We start from the raw sequence: 27,315 nt of genomic DNA on the forward strand, positions 1-27,315 counted from the left end.
TCTCTTTATATAGAATAGCAAGAAGTACAATGGTCTTTAATCAGCACAGTTAACCCAGTAAACAATAAAACTGGTTAAAGTCTGTGTGCAGAAAGTTGCACATGACGTGACATGTGTCCATCAGGGTACATGGATCCTACCAGCAGTTTAAACCTGCTCCACGAGGGACTAGCTCAGTGGAAAGCAGTCATTGTGATTTATAAGTTCAACAAGATGAACAGCTGCTCTGCTCACTATCAACTAACCTCATCCTGGATGGATATCCATCCCCTTCTTAATTTAGTATGACCATTACAACCTCACCGATACCACAGGCGCAGTGGATGACATTGCTTTTAACAGATCCCGTGTAGGAAGAGATGCATTTCTTTGCCCTGTACGTGAACTTAAGAGAAGCCTGATACAAATCTTAGCAGTGCTGATGCTACATGCATGATCTGATAGCCCCCTGCTGTTTGCTGATTGGGCTGTGACTGGAAGCAAATGGTGAGGCACTGTGGTCTATGGCGGAGGAGCTCCGCTCTGTGGGAGACAGAATCCCTCAGATAAGTGAGTGCCTCAAGGTCTGGAAGCCAGCCCACCTTGGGATAACAGGCAAAGGAATAGCAGGACCCTTATCTGCCCCAGTTTATGCTCCCACCACCGCATCTCATCAACAATCTCTCCTCCTGCCTGCTCTCTCTCCGTGTCCTGCTGCCTGCAGAGCTTAAACTGAAAACAGCTGCTTGGAATACCAGACCCTGTTTAGAGGTTTTTCTTTTTCTTCCTGCTGTACAATCACATTTTATTAGCACTGAGTGGAGGGTTTAAGGTACAATTAAAGAGGGAAAACAAGTTTTTATGTAAGATAAACAGTACTGGTTATGGCTATGGAAGAGCCACGTACACTTAGATGGAACAATCCACGCTTATCAGTTAGAAAAGTGTGGGGTTTTCATCAGTTGATTGACAGAGTTGATTAAAATGATGTCCTCTGGAGCTGTGATGACTAGTCAATAAATTGATGTTGATCAGCAGAAAATTAATCAGCAGCTCTTTTGATAATCAATTCACAATTTCAGACATTTTCAAAGCAAAGCGTCCCCAAATGCACTGTTTTTAGCTTCGACTTCCTTGAGCAGTTTCCATCTATATTGTCTTCAAACCATTTTATAGAGAGGAAATAGTGCTATAGAGCTAGAGAGTTTTGATTTAACGGAGATAAATGAGTCAGGTTATGAGACTAATGCATGGTCAAAAATAGTTTCAGGAGAAATTGTTGCAGGACTGTGATAACCTGGAAGTGAGACAGCCTACCCAGACGTCCTGATAAATCAAGTGGCCTACCCCTCCCCACTTGAACCAGGGCTCCAGGTTAATACCACTGAACAGACATGACTAAGCTGGTATTCACATGACACATGATACGTGTCTGCACCTCCCACACCGCCATCTCCCAGAGCTGCAGTTCAAAAATTCTTCTTTTACCTTTCTGATAATTAGCAGCTGTGAAGCACCAGATAGAAAGCTTTGGATTTCCATTGCCTCAACTTCTCTGGCTTTGAGTTTTATAATGGTTCAACCTCCCAGTGATCACCCGCTACACAAGATCAGGAGTTATTCAAAAGACACAACATGTGTAGACCTGACCAGCGGTTTCCTCTATAAACAGATATTTTTTGTTCACTAATATGCTTAAATGTAGTACCCTACAACACAAGTTTTTTGCTGTTAGTATATTGAACAGACATGGTCGACAACATGCAACTCACAACAGTTTGATAGTTCTAAAAAGAAGAGATATCGGAGTAAACAGAGATCTGTCAAAGCGATGTTCACCTTTGGCCAAATGTTTCTCAGCTCAAACACAAGTTTGCCCAAATTTTCAGAGGGAAAAGCAATGTACCGAACTGTGTAGCAGCTCTGGCCAAACATAGCAAATGAGAAAAACACATAAATTGATAAAAACACATTTGCACACATATTCATCTTGGCACATCAAAGGGATTCATTGATGTCACTGAACATGGGGAGTCTGCGGCTGGAGAGGGGAGATGTTGGTTATCCTTTCCTCAAAGGGTGCTGAGATGCTCCTGATGGGCCCCGCGCTCGAGAAGCCAGAGAGCGCTATAAACAGAATTTCTAATGTCAGGCAGGCGGGTGGGTGGATGGGTTAGGTAGGGAACCAGCAAGCTACGGGGTAGCAGGAGGAATTGACGCCAACTCCTGCTTTCCACAGAGACCAAAGAGGGAAAGATACAGACCAGGACTGACACCATTTCACACAGTTATACACATGTGATGTTCAGAAATGAGCATAAGCGTTAACACAAAATGCAAACTACATGTTCTGTAAAACTTCATGTGTGAAGCTACTAAAGCTGCAGTTATCACATCTACTGATTCGCGGGTTACACAGTGAGTGATTTATACATGTAAAGGCTGTGAAGTGGAACATTTGTAACTTGCTATATCAATATAATTACCACTATGAACTTGGCTTGTGCTGCACCAATTAGGCCTGAGCTTGATTACCCCTGTGTAATACAAAAGTAACTGAGACTCTCTAACTAAATGGGGATTCATTTAATATTTCAAATCCATTTTTGCCAAATTTAACTTCCTCGAGTTAAAGCAATGAGTGCATTATCAATATTAATCACTCCAGACAAGAGCTCTCAGCCAGCAATAGCATTTCTGCGGTTACTGGCAACCAGTTTCTAATTCAACAGTGCCACTAAATTGATGTAGATGTGTTTGCCTTTGAAGAAAAAATCTTTTAGAAACTATAAACCTAGTCAAAAATGTTAGTTCTGTTGACACAGTGCTTGGTTGAAAAAATATTTGTACGCCAACTTTCAGGAATACAACGCTGAGGGTTGTCAGAATGTGAGGCCTGTACACTGTTTCCTCTGTTGCAAAGTATCCACACCACCTCACCTGAACATACCCTAACCCCCTCCCACCCACCCCCCTCACCCTGACACTCACACACACACACTTTACAAACACAAACGTGCAGCACACAAGGATGCAAGTTGCACACTGACACACACAGACGCAGCAAGGTGAGTGAAATGCCAAGAGAGCCACCTGATGAAAAGACACCTCCACACAAACAGCCTTTGCTTATGCAGGGAGAGGCCCTTTTATTCAGCGGGACAATGTCTGTGTTGACTTTTCTTTGTCTGCACATTTTTAAGCAGCAGAAAGAATGGGGAAAAAAAAGTCAGAGAGGCATGCAATCGTAGCCACTGACATGTTCAGACTTATTCAAGCTCTCCATTCATATCTCAATCTCAAACAATTTTCTATTCAACAATCATGCTCGGGAGTTCTGCGTATTTGATGAAGATATATTTGAGTGGCTAACCTCGCTATCGTTTACTTGCCACCTCTCACACACAAGAGACATTTCACTCTTTAGTGATGATGATGATGTTCTAGCAGAGTTATCTAAAAATGCTGATGAAGCTGACAAGTGGTGGCGTCAAGCAGAGTGAGTGTTCGCCAATTAAATCTGGCAGTAGTCTGTCACTACAGGAACAATGGAGAGATAATCACATCAGTGAATCAACAAACAAAAAAGCCTGATCTGTCAGGGTGACTTCGTAGGAAAAAAAACCTATCTGGCCCTGCACCCCATAGCAGGCAGCAGTCTGGTGGAACATCTCTGCACACATAAAACCTCCTCCTCAGCTCTCGGTGGATTACAGTGGAATGTCAGCTCCGAGCAGGCTTTAAATCAGTTATGCTTGGCCCTCAGGGGAACTCTTTGCTGATCCCATGTAGGCCTGTCTCTCATTGCTCATGATAGGGTTGCCACATCCAAATTTAAAAGCTCGGGCCTTAAATCCTTCATCATGTAACACAATGTGGAGTGAAATCCTTGCATGACGACTTGTGAGCAACATCTCGTATCTGTTATTTAACATGTTTTTTTTTTAACACTGATTTGTACAGAATGTGTATGCACTGTACTGCTTTAAAGAGCTGTGTGATTATATATTATTACATAGGATGTCAGGCCAGAAGGGGGAGCTCTAAATAGATATATGCAGGAAATGTAAAAACATCTGCATGCACACACCCTTCTATCTGTAATGACAAAAATATTTACATCACACTCGCAGCTACAGCATGAAACTGCAGCTCTCAACCTGGAAATGAATGCCCGGTATTAATCTCATGATCTGTTGGAGAGACATAACTTTTATGTGTCTCATGCAACACAAGCACAACCACATAGCACATCACACTTATAAAACAAATCTGTCAATCCCACCAGGGCTTTCCAAGACACATAATATCATAGACTGTTCGCAAGAACCAGGATCATTTGTATCTCGGGCCCCAAGAAGAGGCCAAACAAATTAGGTTGCCCTGTGGGTAAATTTTATCTCATGAGGTAGTCAGCATAATTTACAGAATTAAGATGCATGATTTATGTCACCTCAGAGCTAATCAGCCTAACAAAGTTGCTGGCCAGACATGGGCACAGACCACTGGCATATATCAGCCAGACCAAACCAAACCACACACTTTCAAGCCTAAAAAGGCACCAAGTCTCCTCACTCAGATTCTCTGCATTCACAGCCATAAGCACAGTGCAATATGGAGACCTTAAATATGCCAGCCGTTGTCTGCCTGCTTGTTTACTGCCAAGCTCACGAATGACACGGTCAGCTCACTCTGTCCCATTGACCTCATTCTTTTTTCTAATAGGGGGGATTATGCCTCTGAATTTTAAATCCTCTTCAATTATGTGTTACTTTGCCTCAAGGAGCAAGAACAGCCGTTTGAATTTTCAACTTTGTTTTGCTGGACAATAACACAAGGAAGTTAAATGTCTTCATACCAGAGACACAAGACAAAACGAATCAGAGACTGGATAATACACTGTTATAAACTCAGTCATGTTGCAGAACAAACCTAATAGTTAAGACCATTAGGTTTGTTCCTTAATTACAGCAAAAACTTCTACTAAGGGTTGATACAAAAACACCTTGTATTTAAAGATGGAATTAGTCCTACAAAACTCTGGTGAGCAAAAGCAATAAGATAGATGAGCTACACAGTGGTATGTATCACCTAGTGTGAGGATAGTAGCCATTTAGTTAATGAGCCCCGATGGAGACCTCCAATGAAGCCATCAGGGCTGCTCAGAATAACAATGGTCAACTAACGCCTTTCTAATTGAATGGAAGGTACAGGGAGACAAGGGGAGTGGGCCTGGAACAGTGAAAAGGAGACAGAAAAGGTTGGGAGGGGGGGGGGGGGGGGGGTGGAGGCTTTTCAGTCAAATGCTTGCCAGGCCTTAACGAAAGTACTTGTTTTTTTTTTTGTTTTTTTTTGTTTTCTGGTGTGTGTGAGAGGGTGCAGGGTGACATGCAATTCATGGGGGATGGACAAACTCAGGAACACAGTTCTCCAGCAAGGATTATTTCAAGGAAGTTTGCATAGCCCCTGTTAAACTGTATTTAATAGGCTAAATAGCATTAGATATATTGCCTACAATCGTGCATGTTTGCTTGGAGTCAGTATTCACTGTTGCTATGTATAACAGGTTCTTTGCCCATAGAGTGGGATTTTTTTTTTTTCATGAACTTTTATATGTGACTTTAGTCATGTCCGCATAAGTGTTAACCTATATGAAATTACTGTGACGTCTCTGTGCAACATTAAGCTGTTGTTAAGACTTTATCATATAGAAAAGTGCCAGCAGACAAACCAGAGCAACAATTGCTATCAATAATGGCTGAACTGGTTAAAAGCCCCTTTCAGCTTCCTGAACAAACTGATGTGGTGCAACAAGTAAACGAATCGTGGCAAACGCTTCATCAACAGCACTTACTTAAGACTGTCACCCTTATCTACACTTTAAAAGTCTCTGGATACCAGCTGCCATACACACTGCTATGAAATGCTTCCTATGTTTGTCAGAATGAAGTATTACATTGTTAGTGTAGGATGTGACTTTAGGTAACAGCTTCTTCTTTTTACATTTCTGCAGTGTGTGTGCAAAACTCTACAGAACACACCAAGCTGACACTTACTACCATGCAAACTAATGAAATGCATCCCTCTTGGACTTTAACAGCAAGAGGAAATCAATTTGGTGGGAGTAGGAGAGCTTTAAAAATATCTTGCAACACTAAAATATTTTGTATATGGATCCTGCACTCTGCACTGCAAACTATAGCCTTTGGGAAACTAAGGGTAATAGCACGTAAAAAAATAAGTTGTAAAGTATATAATCAAGATCCAGTATGAGCACTTGAGTGTATTTTCGTTAAGGAATTGCTGTGGGCTAAAACATTCAAAACAACAACAACAAAAAAAAAACCAAACCACTGAGTAATGTGTCTGAACACTGGGCCTGAAAGAGAAGTTGTCAATTGCAAGCGTCGTCGAGGGTGTGTGGCAGGGAGAAATTTATATCCCCAAAAAGAACAAAGAAGTAGTTAGTACTCCTTGAGAGGCCACTCGGAGGGAATATGGCGGTCTGGCACTGCACAAGGAACTTTTACGCACGGCCAAAGTCGTTGCACAGTGCGAGAGAATAAAGAAATGAGAGTAAAGACAGAAATGCACGCAGGGACACTTACTGTTCTTGCACTGGGAGAGAGTGAACCGTTTGATAGGTAGGGATTGGTGAGGTCTGGGATCATCAGAAACGGGTAGCCAGGATAGTGAGGACTCTTAAAAAAGCCACCATCTTGCTGCCTTCTCAGTGCTGTAGGGGTAAAGACAAGGCAGGGTAAATAAAGGCACAACACGACATAATTTCCAGCTATGGCACTGAAGATTTTTTTTATTTATTTATTTTTATTTATTTATTTACCTTCACTGAAGTAGTCTCTTGTTTTCTCATAACTTTCTGAGTCGGGTCTGGTTTGGGGGCGCCTCTCTGCTTGCTGACAGGGGGGGGGGATATACACACGGAGGGGGAAGAAACTATTGAAACTTTCCACACCAATAAATCATATTTCTGTTGACGCTGAGCACAGCGGATGACATTTTATATGTGCAATATCCATACCTCTGAGTCTGACGAGCTGCTGTTGTTTTCCGACTCGTTCACCAAGGAGGATTTCACATCATCCAAATCCCTTTCCGCAGATACATTTTCTGATATCTTTTCCTCCTGCTCCCCTTCGTCTTTAAACGATATCATTTCATCGTTGGCTCCCAAATCATCCCCACCGCCTCCGTTCAGCTGTGGCATTTTCACAGAGCAGTGGATGTGGTGTCGAGGAGAAGGAAAAACAATCGCAAGAACAACTGACTTATCAGAGAAGCGTAGTCCAAACGAGTCACTTGAGTAGTAAACTAACTACAAGAAGCTGTTCATGTTTCAAAACTCCCTTTTCATCCTCTGAACGTGATCCCGTGGTCCATGACGAGTGTTGCAACGATAATAATCCACAGTAAAAGTTACAACAACACGCGCTGATAGAAAATAACGATGGGTATTTGGTGTCAGTGACCGGATGCGCAGCAACTTGGCAAAGTTTCGACTCCTTCGCTTGTGGACAACTTGTGGCCCCCGTGTCTCTCCTTGCTGTGCCGCTGAGGAACTGGACTCTCTTCTCCCCCCTCCTACAGATCCCGGAGACCATATAAACTACAGCCGAAGCCACAGAGAGGTTTATTCAAGAACGACCAACGCGTCCGATCTCATCTCCTAACATCCATGTGTAAGAAAACAATGAGCCGAGTATTAAAAAAAAAAGAAAACCACGATTCAACCAGGCTGCAGTTTTCTTCACTTCGGACTCGACGGTTCGTTGTTTTTCCTAACAAACGCAAAGTTCAGAAACTATAAAAGAGGAATAAAACCCGGAGCAAAAGTATCAAATTTTCAGCTGGACCTGGTCGCCCCTCTGCCTCCACATTGCTGCCGGGGAATGCGCCCTGAAAACTACTTGGTTCATCAAGTGGAAGAAAAGCGCAGCCAGTCCGTAGAGGAGGAGTTTGCACTGAAAACCGACACTTCATTCACCGCCATGTAGATCAGCTATTCTTAACCCTCAAGCCACCAACGCTCAGCCACTATAACACGCACACACACACACACACACACACACACACACAGTGGACATTTTAACACAGTAGAAATAGAAGTTTGCATGTGGAGAAATACAGTAACCAAATATAATAATACAATTATTCAATATAATAGTAACTATTATGAATATTATAAATATTAATATAATTTTTATTATTATAAAGCAGCTGTACAGACAAGGCTGGGAGAAACTACCTCATCTGTGTGAAAATGACAGCACAGACTTGTAGTGAGAAAGTCATAATTACACACAGCCATGTAAATTGCACGTCTGTGTGTCTTGAAAACAATAACACCTGGGATAAGCTTGGTCCATTATAGAGCAACTATAGGCATGACAGAGTGAGGCAACAAGCTTCTGAACATTCAAGCCTCTCTCTCTCTCTCTCTCTCTCTCTCTTTCACTCTGCGTGTGTGAGTGTGTGTGGATTGAAATACATGGCCCCTATTGTTGTTGATTTGAGGAACAGGATTGGAGGCCCAGTTTTGCAAGCAGTCTTGGAAGAACAAGGGAAGTGGTTACAAATTTTTTTTTTTTTTTTTGTTCCTGTACAGTAACCTGCTCATAAATCTTAATCATGACTCAGAGCTGTTTTTAAATGAGTAAAAGAGAAATGTAGTGCTTTCTCAAAAAAAAAAAACTTTAAAGTTGGAAAGTTTTGGACGTAGAAGGTAACTTAAGTTGGCTGTTGCTCTTAAGTTTCATTCTTTTCAAACATTTCCATATTTGCCTTTCTCAGTCCAAATCCAGTGGACCTCAGTCTTTTCCTCACCTCTGATGCAATCCGACAGGCTTCCCCTGTTTGAGAAAAGAAATCATTGATGTTGTCGAATGCATGTCAGCAAGCTGAGGGTTGACTGACAATTCAGCAGTGTCTCCACGGGCCTCATTAGATGCCCATTCCTCCTGGGTGTTTGTGGGTGCATGTCCACCAGTGTGTATTTGTATTCAGTTAAAGGCAGCATGTTGTAGTTGCATACGGCATCTCCTATGAACTGCATGCAGGCTAGTTATGGGCAGTGGGTTTCATGTGCACAGAAATATACATTTGCACTTGCATGCACAAATACAGGGCTATGCATCATTGTTTCTCTGGGCTGCAGTATGTACAGAAAGTATGCACGGAGTGTTTTTCCAAGTGACACTCAGATGAGTTGTTCATTTTGTTCATTCAAATTTTGGACATAACCCTATAGTTTAAACTGAACTAAAATATAATATCCTATATCCCCCTAACACACACACACACACAAAAACGCTAAAAAGAGAAAAAAATATTTTTCTAAATATATCACATGTCAGAAATGTAATGGGCTGTGCATGTCCCAGCAGGTGTAACTACAATTATTCAGTGCTTATGCTCCATAGCCTCATGAATGATTAATATACAAATCAAATATTAAAACATCAACATAGAAAAATAATGATGTGAATAAGAAGTTGCTGAACAGGGATATCTCTTAAATACTGACACTTCTCACACAAGCATAAGTTTCAGCAGTGTGCTATTAAGCAGCACTGGCACACAGTAAGTAGACAGTAAGCTGTAACAGCTCAGTGAGATGTGGCACTAATGTGATAAATTAAAAAAACATCCAGTGTATCAGAAATGTTTAATTCCAAAGCGAGAAAACCACCATCTCAATAATAAAATGAAGCCTATTGTTCAAAAATTGTTGCTGGCATGATAATAACACACGTTAATTGGTTGCTTTTAGCTTTGATTGAAAAACAATTCTTTTGTGTTAATGTGTGTGTGTTGTGTTTGTTATGACGCTCTTCACACTGATTTATTCATCAAACCAGCTGTACTTTGGTTTTTTGGAAAGTCAGACAATGAAATATTTGATGAAAATAAATTTTTAGCACCTGCAACGTGTGAAACAGGACTTTATCCTCGTTATATTTACCAACGTATCTCACCTCTCTTCACATTTCTGCCTTGTTAGAGCAGGATTGGTTTTAACTGGGAGTTGATGAGGGGTCAGGAGAGATGTGAACAGCCACAATCTTAGCCCGGGGGCAGATCGACTGGTGGCCAGAAAATTTATTCAGAGGGTGCTGTCCCTGCATCTGCCTTACTTTGAAGTTGCTCTCTCAACTCTGGCTTGTTGTACGTGACTGTGTGTTCATTTTTTCCCCACCTCACTAAAGAGCAAAAAAAAAAAAAAAATAGCAGAAACGTAGCACTCTTAAGTGTCGATACACATGGATGTGTCATGCGTGTTCTTGTGAGAGCCCACTGAGCTATGTGATGTTTGTGTGGTGCTATGTGCGTGCATGTGTGTATGTTTGAAAGACAGTGAGAGTAGAAGAGCGAGGGAGAAGAGAGAAAAGAGAGAGAGAGATGCTGTGTGCCAATCTATACTCGCTTTGGAGAATTCAAGGTCATCCTTTCATGTTTTGCCAACCATCAGTCAATCAGTTTCCAATCAAAGTGGTGCTTAATTCAGCAGTAATTCCCATCTCCTCATCACGTTTTCACCTCACTGTTTCAGGGATGTTAAAGTAGTTTTCTTGTCTACGCTCTGATCTGCTGCAGTGTGTCCAACATGTCTTGCCAGACCAAACCTGCCCTGTCAAGCTCTCTAACAAAACTAGTTCAAGTGCATGGAAGACATGTCAGATCACACAATGTGATGCTGCTTTTCATTTCAGGAAATGCAGGTCTCACTTTAATGCCTTTGAAACCAAGTCATGGTCCTTCATCAATCCAAAGTTCCCCCCACAATCTTTATTTGATTTTTATAGCTTCTGTACTGAAAGAGGTGCAAAACAAATCTGTAATAATCATAATAAATGAGGTTTCACTTGCTTCACATCAATGCATTTTCCTTGACCTGACCACATTATGTAAACATCAAGCGTGTCCCAGACATTACAGAAATATCAACAGATTTAAAAGACCAAAAACAAAGCATTCATCTTTTCAACCAAAGGGCAAGATCCAATGCAGATAAATTTACACAACTCTTTTGCATCACCACCCTGCCACATTAGCTCACCTCCTCAGTCATCGCTCTCAGTCTGGATGGGAGTGTCTCGTGCAATCATGGATCTCGCAAAAATAACCTCATATCCGTTTTAATCCTCAGAAAGGTCCCCTTTCCAGGCTGGTATGGGCGTATATGGCATTTAAGACGGAGTGAGGATATGATTAGATGACAGTTTTTACTGTGTAAAGGGTGTAACTGAAACACTAAACTGTGCAGAAGGGAAAATAAAAGACTGTTACAGAGTTTTATCCCCCCTCCCCCCTTCTCATTTTCTCTGTTGTTTTGTTGCATTTGTATTATCCTTAATCCAGAAGGGTTCTGGTTTCAGAAAGGAAACTCTTCATCTACACAAAAAACATTCAATAAATCTGCTTATTATATATATATATATATATATGTATATCATCAAATCAGAATTGTATCCCTTGTGAGACACAGACTGAATTAACACTTTCTGTCCAGTGCTTCAACTGCTTAGACAGACTCTAGTAAAGGTAATGAATAAATGTGTGAACAAATGAATGAAGGAATATTACTTTAAGGTTAATCAATGCTGCTTGTAGAAAGGATGTAACAGTCTTAAAAGACATCAAACAGTCCTCCAGTGCGGATTTACAATGTTGCTAAGAGATGCTCGCTCACACCTCTTGACTGAAATACATGCTCATGTTTTTCTGTATTGCAGAGGATGCTTTTAAGGAGCATTATTTCTGAGAACTTCAAAGCCTGCCAAAAGCACTCTCTGTTTGGCGTGTGCAGCAGCTTCAGAATGTACTTATATTTTCCAAATGGACAGGAAGAGGCCCTTGCTGGTATTGAGGTGATGCTAATGCAGTGTGGCGCTAGTTTTTAGTACAACCAGTTTTACAGCACAAAAATACAGCCTGTACTACGACTATTAATCTTTTACAGCCTTGATTTTATATTACGTTTAATTTCACTTCATTTTAATTACAAAAAGACAAATATGCTCTTTATTTTGCTGTGTCTATATGGAAGTCTGTCTTTTATAGTTTAAGGGAAAAAAGCAGGCACAGCCAACAATACCATCAGGTCTTCATGGACGCTCATTACAATCTACAGCTCTGTAACTACTATAATTGTCCACAACAACTGAGTCAGACTCTTTCCAGATGCTGTATCTAAGCTTTGTGCTTTCCAGGTTTTATTGATCCTGTTAACATTTTTTGCTCACAGTCTTCAACTGTCTGTGTTTTCTCAGCTGAGGATGCATTGCACCGCTCCTCGGAGAATTGGAGATTCTTTCCTGTGATATAAACCCTTCCCAAGTGAGAGGCTGTTGACTTTATTTAATATGTCCGCCAGATTTTTATGAGCATTACACAAATGAAATGGTTTGCATTATGCGTGAACCATACATTCCAGAGAGGCATGCACGGCTGCCGACAGCTGGAAGTAACTTGAACCCCTCGGTCACTTATCAGCCCTGGCATCCCTGCCATTTCCCATAGCCATCTTCAAGCCAGAAGAATCCAGCCATTGTTTTCATCTCTGTGGGCCCTGTGTTAACTCAGCAGTGCCTCGCTGATTGTTGCAGAGATATTAAAGAAAATAGTAGATTTGTCTTTGTCCATATAACCCTCCCTTGTGACATCCAAGCTCTTGCTCTATATGCGTGTTTGTGTGTGGGTTTAGGGGGTTCTACTTGATGCAGTTGTAGAGAGCAGCTGCACCTGCCCTGTATGTCAACAACAGGGGTCTGGAGCGGACACTCAAGAAGAGAGGTGGCTTTCACACCACTGGCCCCGCTGAAGCCGCTTACTTTCCAAAGACAACAATGACCACGCTGGTCGACTGCGCCAGAGCTTTTAGGCACTATAGGCTTGGCGCCTGGTCTGTGTGGCCTCGAGATTATCTCCTGACTGAGTCCTCTACACACAAGCTTATTTGACTTCCTCATGTCCCCGTGTTTTTGTTGCTCTAAAGTTTCCAGGATGCTTTTTGACTGTCTGTTTTACACATAGAGACAGGATTCCCCGTGGGGGTTGTTGGGAGGTTACAGGGGGGTAGTAAAGGGGTCAGGGAGAAACTGTCAGCCTATTTCCTTTCTCTGTCCTTGGGAAACTGCACCACAAGTCTTCTGCATATTTTTAGCGTCCTTGCTGGTTTTTGTCTGTGTGTATCCACAGGAGACGGTAAAGTTCCCACTGCATGAGGACTTTTGTTGTTCACATGGATTACTTATTATTAGTGTTGTGTTTTTGGTTCCTTTTTAAAAAACTACAGAATGATCATATCCAGTACAATCCAGTCTGGAAACCATCATGTCTCATATGTTGGTGCGTAAATCTTTCTTCCATAGCATTAATGCCTCTGCTGGTGGTTGCCTCATATTTGAACATCTACGGCTGTAAGTGTGAGCAAGTGTGTGTGTGTGTGTGTGTGTGTGTGTGTGTGTGTACATCTGTGTGTAACCAGTGGTGAAGACCTCATCTGTGGAAAACGTTTGTCTGTGTGTAGTTTTTATACTTCTTGTATATCTTTTTACAATCATTTTAATTTTTTTAGCATCTACCAAAGTCTATGCACTTTTATTTTTTTGACATTTGTAATGAGGGGATTGCGAATTGGCAACATAATAGCTGTTCATGCCTGAGTCAGTTTGGATTTAAATGATATCATTTAATTTAGTTCAATAGCAAAGCTTGATTTTAGAAATTGTAGAAATAATAAAATTTTGTTCTGGTTTCTCAGCTGTAGTATATGTATTTTCCTGGCTCTTTGAATTCTGTTTTTAAAAACAGGCTCCGTGTTGTGATGTGCTGGTAGTGTAGTGTTCGTAGGATACTGAGTCATGGTGATCAACATGCTGAACACCAGAAAAATAAGCATTTCAAAAGAGATGACACGAGACAGGTTGCATAACTGGCAGAGAGCAAAACCCAGTTTCCTCTCTTCTTTGACGAACTTTGCTCCAAGGTCACGGCAGGTACTGAGTGATCATATTCAGCTGAGGGAGTAGGCTTTCATAAACCTGCCAGGCAGTTACGCTCATTTATATTCAGACGGCATTTACAAGGAATTACATGAACGGTGCAATAGCCCAGATTATATTGCTCACAGATATGTCTTACCTGCTGCACCACATTTCTGCCTGTGTTATCTTTTGGTGCATCAACGCCTCTCTCTCTCTCTCTCTCTCTCTCTCTCTCTCTCTCTATCTTTCTTTCTTTCTCTCCATCTTGTGTGACTGACTTACCCACTCACCTGTGGTTGCTAAACCAGGATACATGTTGCTCTATAGAGTTTACATTAAAATATCTTATCATCAATGTTTGTGTTCTGGGTACAGTCACTGTTTGTTACTGTCACTCATCTGTTTTAACATCATACGCTGAGTGCTGCTAGTAGAGTGTGGATTCTGAAATGGACTGTAGCAACAACAAAGAATTTAGCTGTGAGAAAAAAGAGCTACTGTAAAAAGAAATAAATAAAAAAAACAGAGTGAAGAAAGCCACTTTGAAGATATTAGATGTAAACATAAAGTATGTTTAGTCATATTATCTGATTCGTATTATCTGAATCAGACTGTTCTTGCCTACCAATTCCACAATACAATTATCACTCACTGAAAATGAAGGTATGTGCCAATAAAAATAAGCAATTTCTGTTTTTGCTTTGGCCCACCTCTATAATGCTCGACTCTGCAGCTGCACTGCACTGTTTGTTTTCCACAGTGCAGTGCAGCTGGGCTCCTCAAGACAGCGAAAGGGGAATTTTAATCCCATTTTTTTTTCTTTTGGCACCAGTCAGATTTATTTGGTCATAAAGAAAGGAAAAGTACCCCACCATCTGAGAAGGATTGGGAAGTGAGAACGCAAATTATGCCAGAACTCCAGTTGCAGACTTAAGAAACACACCAGGCCAGGAAATGAATTCCCAACAGGTCAGTGTGCTCAAAACACAGAGGAGTCTAATTAACTCGGATAGTGACACATTACTGGGATACCTGGACAGCTAATACCAGCCTGCTATACTTATATACTTACAGAGAACACAAAGAACTGACTAAACATACAGAAGTGCAGATCTATACAGTGATATCATTCACAGAAACAGTTTTATTATAATAAGGCACATAAGCATTATGGCCAAAGCCTTACCTACACGTGTCTCTCATCCATTCCCTGTAGTGTGCTCTGAAAACAAACTATCCAGAGAGCCTCAAACCATTTCCAGCTGTCATGATCCTACTCCAGTATAACTCCTAACCTGATATGACAGGGCACGATGGGGTGAGGGTCAGGCCTCAAGGAAGATTCATAATGTGTAACTGAAACTATGACGATTATATTCATAGTGATCCATGGTTGAAAAATAGACATGAGCATGTGCTGCACCTATTGTCTCTCATGTTACCTTTATTAACTTCTCATCTTACATATATATATATATGTATGTATGTATATATATATATATATATATATATATATATATATTTGACCAAGGCCACAGTATAATGCTACTGCTCTTCTATTAGTCTTAATTCTATTCTATTTTCCATTATTAATGATAATCCATTATATCTTTATCATTACATATACATAAAGGCACATAGAGCACAAACAGCATAAACAGTTTTACATATGTATGGTAATAAAATAAATAAGTTTGGGCACAGAATATGAATGATTACAGATTTTTAGTCAGGAGATGCAGTGGATTAGTAAAAAGCTGTTAAATGTGATGCAAGAAGCATCAGGAATATTGTTAAAATGACCAGTTAGCTTAGCTCCACAAAACAAGATAAATGTGTCCCTGTGAATGTCTAGATAATGGCATGTCTACTCATCCCATTCCTCCAAATCACTGAGGCACAGATAGGACAGGCTGCACGCCCTAAAGCTCTTTGGTTCAAGTGTAGTAAAAAAATAAAAAAATAAAAAAAACATAAGTGGATTGCTCAAAAGCCCTGAAACAATAAACTTCACAGTAAATATAGCATGGATGCTGTCTCACACAGACAAAAGAACTCAAACTGCCAAATAGGTGCAACAGGTTTCTGCTGTTTTTAAGTGTCCTAAATGTCTTCTTTTCTTGAGGTGACATAGTTAATCGGGCTCATTAATATGGCTGTTTATCTACTATTTGGTTTAAAAGGTCACTGCAATTACATGCATGTATATGCTCTATAGTCTCAGCCAGTGTTTAAGCTCCAGTTGTGGTTAAAGTATAATATTTGTGTGGTGAAAATGATACAATACAACCACTTCTTTCTTGGCTGTGTTTTTCTTTAATGATATGCCTCTCCCTCTGCTACTTAGATTGAATTTCCAATTTTTGTATGGGAAAGCTTGTGGACTGTGGCTTCCATTAAAGATATGTAAAGAACGCATGCAAGACACAGAGCTACACATGTACTCAAGGCAATCAGGATGTTCAATATGTAATATCCAGTTGGAGCATTGTGCTGAGTTTATTTCCCGAAACTCTCTCATAATTTTGAATAAAAGAAGGTATGACAAGGGTGGAGGAGGGAAAAAAAAGCAGTTTTAATGTTTCCAATAATTAATGAGGGCTGGGGTGGTGATGGCTCTTTATCATTCCTCACTATCCAACCTCTTACCTCCCCTTTTGGGCCTTTAGGAGCATCCTGTGACCCCTGACCTCCTGGACAATAGAGGCCAGGACGTTTCCCAGTGAGCAGCGATGGAAGCGACAACAGGAACACGAGGGGTGCTCCTGGGAAACAAACTGTTTATTGTGCAGCAGGATGGACAGCCCCCCCATGTCACAGTCACTTACTTTCACACAAAATCACAGAAACTAACTATTTAACTTCACAGTTAAATCCCATCAAACAACAAGTGGCTACTTTAATACTCCTGAACTATGTAAAAACAGAATTAAATCTCCCAAATCTTCTGAAGAGAGGGTGTGTGAGTGTGTGTGTGTGTGTGTGTGTGTGAGTGTGAGTGTGAGTGTGAGTATATCACAATGACATTTATATATAATACTCCCATATGCTGCAACAAAAAAGACGTGTTTTACTTGTTCTACTATTATATATTGTTTTATGCATCGGCCGTGTTTGTGCATGTCCCCCAGACACAGTCTCAAGAAAACATCCCAACTGTTGCTTTCACCTTTAATTTCTGCACTGGCCCAGACTGCAGATGATAAGTTTATATTTTGTCAGACTTTCTATTTGATAACAGAACAGAATCATTTGTTGGTGCTGCCACTGCCTGTCTGTTTCAAAGGAAATCCCTCCTTTGTCTCCCAAGGAAGCTTGGCAAACTGAGAAAACCTGAATTTGTCATCAGAATTCAAACAGCTGGAACACATTTGATTAAGGAGAGCCACAGTTAAATGTATTAGTCAACACTCCAGACTCGTTATGACCTAAGCTCTGGAGACTACTCATTGCAAGAACAGCAGAGTAAAACAGTTTCCAGAGCTGTCAATCACTGTGCCAGAACTGTGGTGCAACCCTGAGACACAGAGGGCTCTCGGGATTGCTCTTTAAGTGCTTAACCCCAAAGGATTATTGCTTCTTTATGACTATATGTGTGGTTTATGTCTGTGCTCCACATGATGCACATGTGATAAGGGTGGATCAGAAGTGGTAGACGATCTGATCTCATTCTTTTTGCTCTCTCTGGTGACACTATAAATCATGATAATCAGAGAGGTATTAAGAAAATAACTCATAAATCATTTTGGGTGATGATGAATCCATGGCTCATGCTCACTGTTATAATAACAACAATGTTTGGTGATATTATTTTAATCCAAAAGTGAAAAGTGAAGTATATTTGGACAAGAACTTTGCGTAAGTCTAGTTTAGGATACTGTGTTAAGGCTACTTTAGTAATTCTGTGATACGTTATTCATTTACTTAAGTAAATTTGAGGGGAAAATCCTCCACATTTCACTCACCACATTTCTCCTATTACTGAATTAACTTAACTTGTGATACCAAATTAAGGTATAACATGTAAAACATAAGATAAGATCTGAATCTGGTGCATTACTTTAAATTACTTGACATAAGATGTTTTCTAAGCTGCAGTGACAACAGATGGAAAGGCCCATTACTTAAAATTATTTGTTATATTTTTGATTCATAAAAATGAATCTGGAAAATGTGTCTATAAAGAATTATTCAGTAAACAAGTCATCACTCATTCTGCCACATTAAACAGGTTGGATCTGTGTCAACACGAAAATGAAATATTATTTTTGCACTAGGGCCCTTGCTTGTAAATAAGACATCCCGTAACCAACTATGCAATAGGCCAATAAAACCTGAGTATTTCTCTACAGCCTGCGTTAAAACACATAATGCCATTTAATAGGCAGATCCTTGAAGCTATAAATATTTATATGATTGCATGATGCAAACCCTGTAAGCCAAGAAAACATGTACTACCTTGTTCTACTCTCCAAAACTAAAGAAGACAAGGGAGAAGCTACAGATAACTGACAATGGACTTCTGGTTGTTTACTTGTTTAGTTGTTTAGTTGTTGAGCTCACTAATATTGATACACAAAAGTAAAAGGAGGATCTGGGGAATAATCCAGAGGTTTTCTAGGTCAAAGGCCACCTTAACACTGACAAGCAAAATCAAATCACAGCTAAGGAAATGAGCCATGAAACACTGATTGCTCCACATATATAATAACCACTTTTCCAGTTGCTTAGCTCAAGAATTGTTTGATTGTGCAGAGTGCTGACTTCACTGCAAACATGAGCATTGCTTGCACATATTGCCTAAGTGTATAATCAAATCAAGACCATTGATACAAGGGGTGAACAAATATCTCTTAGTATGTGGGAACAATGGATCTTTGTTACACAGGGGAGCTCTCAGAAAGCTAATACACTAGTCGAAGGTAGAACACCTCTGGGGACTGTGAGCCCAGCTTGTGCTCAGCATTAATTGGTTGTGCTTTTATTGGATAATTCAGACATTAGCAAGACCCATTTAAGTTAATTTTGAAAATGACAGTAGGCATATGTGATTTGTCATGGCAACCATGGGAAAAATGCCATTGATGGGAATATACTTAAGTTCAGACACAGCTTTAGTATAATTGCCACAGTAAGTGAAATGTTTTCTGTCATACAATGGGACTTGTGCAAATAATGATTCATGTGCCCAAAAAGACAGATCGCTAGGAGTCTACCTGGTCCATGGTTTCAAATAACAGCACTATAGGCTATATTCCTCATGAGACAGGTCAACTAAGCTCCCACCCCCACCCATATCATCCCAGTTCTGACACGTTCACACTTTGGCTCATACATCAATTTGAAACTTGGGGCACCAGTTCTGTAACTAAAAACTCAACTTCTGGGTGTAGGTGGGAATTTCCCCATACAGGTCAGTGATATGTTGCTTTATAGAAAGAATGACTTTTCTTGCTTATTGCCTTGAACGTTTACAAGGTAGCATGCACTCCATAACTGAAGGCCTCACTAGCGTCCCTGTCAACTACAAACCCTATAGATTTAAAGCACACAGTAGCAAGAAAATCGATGTGATTTGAGATTTCAGAAGAAACTACAGTAGGGTCACTGTGGGAGGCTTTGTGAAGTGAAGCTTCAAGCCAACAAAGTGTGGGCTTGACTGTGTCTGAAAACCTCATGCTGATAAATGGCCTCTCCAAGTAGACAAACTCAGAACACAAGGCCCCTGCTTCACAAGACCCAAACTGCTACCTCTGCTGCTGGCTGAATCTGATTACAGGCAGGCCCTGAGGACAGTCAGGTCATTGAGAGCACAGAGATGAGCAAACAATAAGATATTATCTGAAGGAATCTTCAGCTTTCCAAAGGAAAATGGTCCCTCTCAGTGTCACATTGACGATAGGATCCTCAACCTGACACTGAATCAGCCATTTAAGAAGAATGAACACTGCAACCCATTCATACATACTCACTAAAATAATGAGAGGTCTTTTTTCACCCTTGTTTAAGATATATAAAGGGAAGCTCATGACGCTTTGCGAGACAAGGCTGTGCAGAAACCGGAGCATGCAGCTGACTCAGATGAATATGCCTTTTACAATAATTGAGTATTGAATGGACAATTCTATAGTCTTTCTTTATTCGTATGTACATGTAAATAATACACGTGTTTGGCGTCCTTGTACTTTGCTGCCCTATTGTTATAGTATTTGCACATTTAAAAATCCAGCTTTACTAAGCGTGTAACGTTCAGCTTGATAAATGACATGAATCTCACAAAAACGTTTTACACTCAGAGCTGTACATCTGTTCCAGCCATGTCTTTGCTGTGTCTTTTTGGTCTTTTCAAACAGTGACATCTTGTGGACAAGTGCTCTCATGTACTTTGAAGCAACACAAGTTTAAAGCAATGTATTACCCTGGTGTTAGAACACTTCCTTTCTATTTATTAGTGCTTTGATGTGGATGATGATTGATCACAACGATGACGACTTGATATTAAAAAAAACTATAAAAGTAGTACTAACTATTAAGGCAGACTGTGATGGGATGAGACAGATTTGGTAACCACAGCCAAAGTGTAGATATGTATCCACAAATTTCTGGTAAGCACTTCTAAAGTTTGGGTTATACTGTGCCAACATTTTTTTTAGATTGCAGAGTAAGGTGTTTTATAGAAATAATTAGCACAATTATTTGCCCTTGTAAGACTCAGAATCAGATGTATTGGCCAGGTTTGTGCATACAAACAAGGAATTTGACCCCGGTACACTAAGCGCTCTATATACAATGAATTAACATAAAAGGTTAAACAATACACATGCCTGCAATATACAATCTGTGAGCAATAAATTCGGATTGCAAGGATTTAAGTATAATCGTGAGTACAACTGTAACAGTGGTGTGACACCTTACATTCAGCCATAGTCATATATTGTTTTTATAAGAGCACCGTGTCAACAATGGCCACATACATGTATTTATTTATAAATAAAGTATGAAATTATGTTGAACTACAACCATGGAAGCTGATGTTGTCACTTCACGACTTCTCTGAAGGATCTCGCGATAATGCGGCACGGGCAGGCAGCGAGAGGAGTGGGGATGAAAGGAGAGACTGCAAAATATCTCGGTTGTCTGTCGCAATCCAAAGAAAGAGCGAGATTTAACACATTTTGCCGCATAGGTTTTACTGCAGACCAACCCCCCCAAGCTTGCTATATGTCAGACGTGATTCCCGATTATCCGTGAAGTGAGACTTGGAAGTACGCGGCCACAGAAGTCAAATTGTATGTGTGAGGTGCTAACTGTTAGCTGACAGGCTACCTAGCATAGCCATTGGAGCAATGGCGTTGAAAAGAATCCAGAAGGTGAGTTTATTTTTTCCTGTGCCAGCCATACCCTCTAGTAGACATTTGTCCTGCTCTCTGTGAAGAAAATACCGACGTGTAACGTTTTCCTTTTCTGTATTTAGACTTAGTCTCACTTGTTTTTTGTGTGCTCCTTTTGAAAATATTTCACAGACAAAGACGAACTAACCATTGGTGGCCCTGTTGGTGCAATGCTAACTTACACTAACACTGGCTGTATACATATAGCATATATATATATATATAATACATCGTTATATATAACCATTTAAATAGTGCCGTTATCTGAACTGCTACACTTTACGTGTAATACTCGCACTTGGGTTAGGTGTCTAGCGTTATCTAAACAAATCTGGGCTAGCAGCTAGCGAGGGTTGGTCAGTATGTGCTTTGGTCCTTTGGTTTTGCTGGGAACATATAAAGGATTTACTGTTCGTGTTGTCATGTGTCGTTATCTTTCTGGCTGCTCACTAAGAGTGTGGCTAATGATGTGTTGAGTCTCTGAATGACAGCTGGTTGCCTAAATCAGTGTACATGTCAGCGTCGCCATATAAGGAATGGCAAATGGGGCACTGAAGCAGGCCACGGTGTGTATTTATATAACAGAATAGATAAGCTTGCGTTCAAGAGTTGTTAAATGACGGCCTTAATTTCTTTCTTAACCATCTGCTTGTTTTGGTCACTGTGTTCATTGGCATTTCATTAATATGTTATGGGCTTTGGCCTTAGAGGTGACAACATGTAATTATGCCGTATCTGTTTATTGCTATTGATGTTTGTAAACTTTGTTGTCATTATCTCTGGGCTAAACTGACCTGATTACTATTATGTTTATAAAATCAACTGTCTGAAAACCAGCATTTACATGTCCCTATAGTCTTAGATCGTGACATTAAGGCAAACATGGCTGTCACCGGAAAGAGTGGTAGGAATTCCAACCTGTCTCAAATTCGCTGTTGAACCCCCCACAAAGTTTGCCCGCATTACTCACATATAACCAGAGATTGTGTGAATTCAACTCCAGTGAAGTTTCAAGGCTGTGGTCATTCATACTCTAGCTCATCTGTAAAGCTATACTTTCTTTTAAATTCATCAGAAAGCTATCTCAAAACAAATCTAATTATAACAACATTTTTTTGGAAACGTGATATAGTCGCTTTCAAAGAGCACAGTTGTTATGGTACTGCAACTGTGCAGCACAATCAAAACTGATGGATTGTGTGATTGTCTTAACTTTAGGAACTGTCAGACCTGCAGAGGGACCCACCTGCTCAGTGCTCTGCCGGACCAGTTGGAGATGATTGTAAGTTGTTAGAAAATAGTTGTATGTTGTTATGCATGAATATAAATATATACGATTATTATAAGTAGAATGTTGCATTATGTGTGAGGAGGTTGCAGCCCAGTGTGTATACTAACAGCACTTTTTACCTTTTTTTTTCATCAGTGTTTCATTGGCAGGCAACAATAATGGGTCCGGTAGGTGACGCTGTTTGTTAAACCAACTGAAACATTTAACAAAAATCTTAATTGTTGTTGGCTTATTCTTTTAATTTGATTTTGTTTCTGTCTATAGAGTGACAGCCCATATCAGAGTGGAGTGTTCTTTCTCACCATTCACTTCCCAACAGATTACCCCTTCAAACCACCCAAAGTAAGTAACTTGGAACTTGAGTAACAAAATAACTCAATACTCTAGCTCAACTCACCTAAACTCACTTCTCATTTATTTTACAGTGGTTAAGGCTTCAGTGGAAAATTACAACATTGTTTTTCTGTTTTGTCACAGGTGGCATTCACAACAAAAATTTACCATCCTAATATCAACAGCAATGGAAGCATTTGTCTGGATATACTGAGGTCACAGTGGTCACCTGCACTTACAGTATCAAAAGGTAAACGATAATACAGCATTCATATTAGAGAGTTGGCAGAACTGTTGTGAATGTTGAACCATCATGCACAATGCAAACACCCTGACGCTGTCACCTTTAAAAGCAACGCAGGCGTATTGGAAGTCAATAGCTACCATGTTCACTCTTAGAATGGTTTATAGAGGTAGAAATGTGATGCTTAAAAAATACTACACTTAAACTTGGGTTTACTATTGTCTGCACTAACAGATTGAACAAGAATGGATGCAGATTATGTGGTCAGACAGCTGGAATCCTGATGCAGAAATACAAATTTACCAGTTTTATACCTTAGGTAGTCTTTTTGATTACTAAACTGACAGAATCATCATCGTCACTTGGATTTTGCAGACAAATCCTGCTTTATATTTGAGCATTAGGCTCATGTTAAGTCATGGAATACGGAATCATTTAATATTTAGAAAAACTTTTCAGTGATAAGGCCATGTATTTGTAATTTTTCACAAGTCCCATACATAGACTAAAGCCAACAATAAAATTTGTGCACTCACTATAAGTCTCTGAAGTAAGAATGAGTCAACTTATCGTGATCGTTGCTCTGATTACATCATAGATGCATAACTTATTTCACTACACATAACAGCATGAGTGCCTCACATATTTTGCATGTAACCCACAGTGCAGCAGTGTGGCTCATGTGTGTTTGTAGTAGCAGACAACAGTAGAAGTACAGCACAAATGAATAAGTTGAACTAGGTTTCAGATTCACAGACATTACAGTAGGTTCACAGAATTTGTTAGTTTTTGTCTCTTTATGGAATTAGGGAAAATGAACACAGATTACACTGACTATATCTTTAAATTTTAGTTTAATAGCATATATTAAAAATGGGTAGCAAAAAGGTAAAAGGTCATGTATATATTGGTGTTGTATTTATTACTTTTGTCTCGCCCTTCTATGATGATTATTTAAAGGTTTCGTCCAGTGCTGATGTTGGGAGTAAGTCTCTAAAAATCCCATAACCAGTGCATCCCTTTTCATTGTCACTTGGAGATTCTGTTAATGTAATCTTGAACTTAACTTTGTAATTTATTCTTCCACAGTATTATTGTCTATCTGCTCTCTTCTTTGTGATCCAAACCCGGATGATCCACTGGTTCCAGAGATTGCTCATACATACAAGGCTGACAGGGAAAAGTGAGTGTAAAACATTAATGCATTTTCTGCATCTCTCACTATTATACTGACTCATTGTTGTTGGAGATAATGTTCTTACATTGACATGAAACCTTTTCTAAAATGTGCATGTATTTTACAGATACAACAAATTAGCAAGAGAATGGACACAGAAGTACGCAATGTGAGAACGACAGGGTGGTCAAAATGCAAGTCAGAACAAAAGAACCACATTTAATTTTTAACTTGAGGCAAATGAGCAAAAGAGGAAAAAAATAGACTAGAGCCCATCTTTTGGAGAAGGAAGTGATACAATGAGGTACAGTGCCACCTGGCTTTTTATGTGCTGAGCTGCTACCACATGCTCTCCTCCATGACTTGTATGGATCTGCTGTGCAGGACCTGATGGGCTCCTTAAAGCACTCCCATATGGAATACCAGAAACTCTTCATACCGCCACACTCAGACTTTAAACTGTTACTCCTGCTATTGTGATTATCACTCATTGTTGCTATTCGTACGCATCATTTTCACTGTCAACGCATCATATCATAGTGCTACTCTGAAGCAAAATGGTTTTTGAGATTGGCTCTCCCTTCATTTCAAAGGTACTGTCTGTATCCAACTGGATGTCTTGTTATTACTGTATTTCCATGTATTTAGTGGCCTTTATGTGTTGTTATTTTCACATGGTATATGTGCAATTGAGGCAGAATGTTTCCTGTTCAACACAAAATAATGCAGTGCCATTACCAGCAGCTGATCTGTTGGCACATACTGTCTCCAGCCCAAACAATGTGAACGATGTAAAGAAGGATTGATCTCTATCATTCACTGCATTTGAAATTGCAACAGTATTTAGTGATTTTGAAGACACTGGAGAGCTTCTCTTAATAGCTAGTTGGCCCTTGCCTCACTGGTGATGGACTCCATAGGGCAAAAATCAACGTCTGTTTTTCTCACACATGCCGTCATTGCACTTACATCCTGTACAAGTAACTATCCAAGGCTGGTGTCCATAATGCACATAATACTACTGTTGCATGACTTCTTCCTTGTTGTCTAGCTATGAACAAAGCTACTCTATGGCATATAGCAAAGCTGTGTGCCACGTCCTCAGTAGAGTTACTCAGGTATCTAAGGTATCTAACCAAATCATCAGCCTTTACATTCAGTGACTCATGGTGAGAAAAATGACCAGGGCCCATAACATCAGGCTCATGAGAACAGTCTGACGCTGTGATCACTGGTTTGTTCACCTAAGAAACAGTAGCTCATGCTTCCTGAAGAGGCAAAATGATCAGACAGATCAGCGCTTCTCATGTTTTTTTATGCATATAGGCCATTACGGTCTGTGTTGCACAAAAATATGCTGGCCTAGAATTACTGTCATTTTGTCACAGAAAGGGTTTTTTTTCTTCATTTTCTCTCCAGTTCCTTTTGTCACTATATTCATTTACTTTTTGAGCAAGACTTGGATGCGATGAGCTTTTAAATGACACTCTTAAATATGTACATGCTGTTTTTTAAAAATGAATGCCATTGGTTACAGCGGGTGTCACTTGTACTGAAAAGGGGAACTTATACAGACTTGACATTTAGCAGAACCTAGTAATTTTAAGTTGTGTTTATCTAGTTTCTTCAGAGGAAGAAATGCAGTTGTTCCCATAGGTTCATCTGCTTTAAATATCAGGTGATGTGAAGTTTGTCATCATTTCTTTATGTTTAGCATCAGTTTTTTAAATGTTTTTTGGATTAATAATGCACACTGACAGTAAAACAGTTTGTCTTGGTGATACATTTGTGATCTTTTGTATTGTTTCATTGAGAGCTTTAGTTTTAGACTATTTTTTTCCCATTAATATCACCAGAATTCAACATGGTTGTGATGTGTCATAATGTAATATTAGTTTTAATCAAATCTGTTGTGACTTGGATACAGTAGTTAGCAAATGCTATGACATAAAAATTATATCATAGTGTTAGTTCATAATGTGCTGATGGTGCCAATATAAAATGACTTATTTGATGTTACAAAGGGAAAGAAATTTTGCCATGGAGGCTTTATTGAATAGATTCATCCAGATATGTAAAGCATGAAAATGATTGGAGCTTTGATTATAGAAACTACACTACAATGTAGGTGCCAAATATAGATTTCAGTTATTAGTTGCTGTAGAGAAAATTGACAAAGCCAGCTGTCTTGAAATACAGTATAAACTGGTTCTGAAAATATACCATTTAAATGCAGTTCAAAGTCTCTTTGCTGTCAATCCACAATTGAAGATGGTTTGTGTGTAATAATAGTTAAAACCTTGTGTGCAGTGTTATTTTTTTCATCTGGCTGTTTATTTATTTGAAAGCCGAGTATCTTCCAACTGTATGATCGAATGCAGCCTCAATTTATAATGTGAGTGATGCTACACTGACTTAATTTTTCCAGTGTGTTCATTAGTGTTTATATATAGGCAGCTTAGCATGCTTTGCACTCTGGAGAACCTTCTCACAGCCATTTGCAAGATATCAGGGATTTTGTTAACATTTCATCTAACACATCTGACTAAACTTTTAGCCTTAACCCTCCTTTTTTTTTTTTTTTTTTGTATATATAGAAAAAAGTGTCAGACTGTAAATTTCCTGTCAGGGCTCTCTTTCCCCTAATGGGTCATTTATTTCATCACTAGACATGGAAACAGTACAAATACTTTCTTTTTTTTAATTTTCAGCCTGACTTTCTCTGAATGCAGGACCAGCCATCATGCATCTTAAAATTTGGATTATGTGTGCTTGAACTGCCACCATGAGCATCCACATGTCCTCGCATAGATTACACAAGACTGAACCTGTCATAACATGAATAAAGCTCATCTTGGTTTACCCCTGTCTGCAGTGTGTTTTTGTGTGGTCAT

At 39.7% G+C, this 27,315-nt stretch overlaps 2 protein-coding genes across 3 annotated transcripts in view; one reads left to right on the plus strand and one right to left on the minus strand.

Moving 5' to 3' along the window:
• The window catches only part of tcf7l1b (transcription factor 7 like 1b), a 31,083-nt gene extending 23,152 nt beyond the window's left edge, over nt 1-7,931 (minus strand). For both annotated transcript variants that reach the window (XM_026322038.2, XM_026322037.2), the window contains exons 1-3: nt 7,022-7,931; nt 6,824-6,896; nt 6,588-6,715 (exon numbers count right to left, since the gene is read on the minus strand). In XM_026322038.2, coding sequence (XP_026177823.1) covers nt 6,588-6,715; nt 6,824-6,896; nt 7,022-7,207 — 387 coding nt within the window. In that variant the 5' untranslated portion in view covers nt 7,208-7,931. The remainder of the gene's footprint in view (nt 1-6,587; nt 6,716-6,823; nt 6,897-7,021) is intronic.
• Nucleotides 7,932-21,070: 13,139 nt separating this feature from the next.
• ube2d4 (ubiquitin conjugating enzyme E2 D4) lies at nt 21,071-27,283 on the plus strand. Its single transcript, XM_026321499.1, has 7 exons — nt 21,071-21,355; nt 22,595-22,658; nt 22,803-22,834; nt 22,932-23,009; nt 23,145-23,250; nt 24,334-24,427; nt 24,549-27,283. The coding sequence occupies exons 1-7, from the start codon at nt 21,332-21,334 to the stop codon at nt 24,592-24,594; spliced, it is 444 nt and encodes a 147-aa protein (XP_026177284.1). The 5' UTR covers nt 21,071-21,331; the 3' UTR covers nt 24,595-27,283.
• The last annotated feature ends 32 nt before the right edge of the window (nt 27,284-27,315 follow it).

This window comes from Mastacembelus armatus, chromosome 9 (genome assembly GCF_900324485.2).
Source record: "Mastacembelus armatus chromosome 9, fMasArm1.2, whole genome shotgun sequence".
In the NCBI taxonomy this organism is placed as follows: domain Eukaryota; kingdom Metazoa; phylum Chordata; class Actinopteri; order Synbranchiformes; family Mastacembelidae; genus Mastacembelus; species Mastacembelus armatus.

Bases quoted from the DNA above. Each gene is read 5' to 3' on its own strand.
- ube2d4 (XM_026321499.1), top strand. From the start codon at position 21,332: ATGGCGTTGAAAAGAATCCAGAAG. The intron at 22,835-22,931 runs GTAGGTGACGCT...TTCTGTCTATAG, and splicing joins AGGCAACAATAATGGGTCCG to AGTGACAGCCCATATCAGAG. The intron at 23,251-24,333 runs GTAAACGATAAT...ATTCTTCCACAG, and splicing joins TGCACTTACAGTATCAAAAG to TATTATTGTCTATCTGCTCT.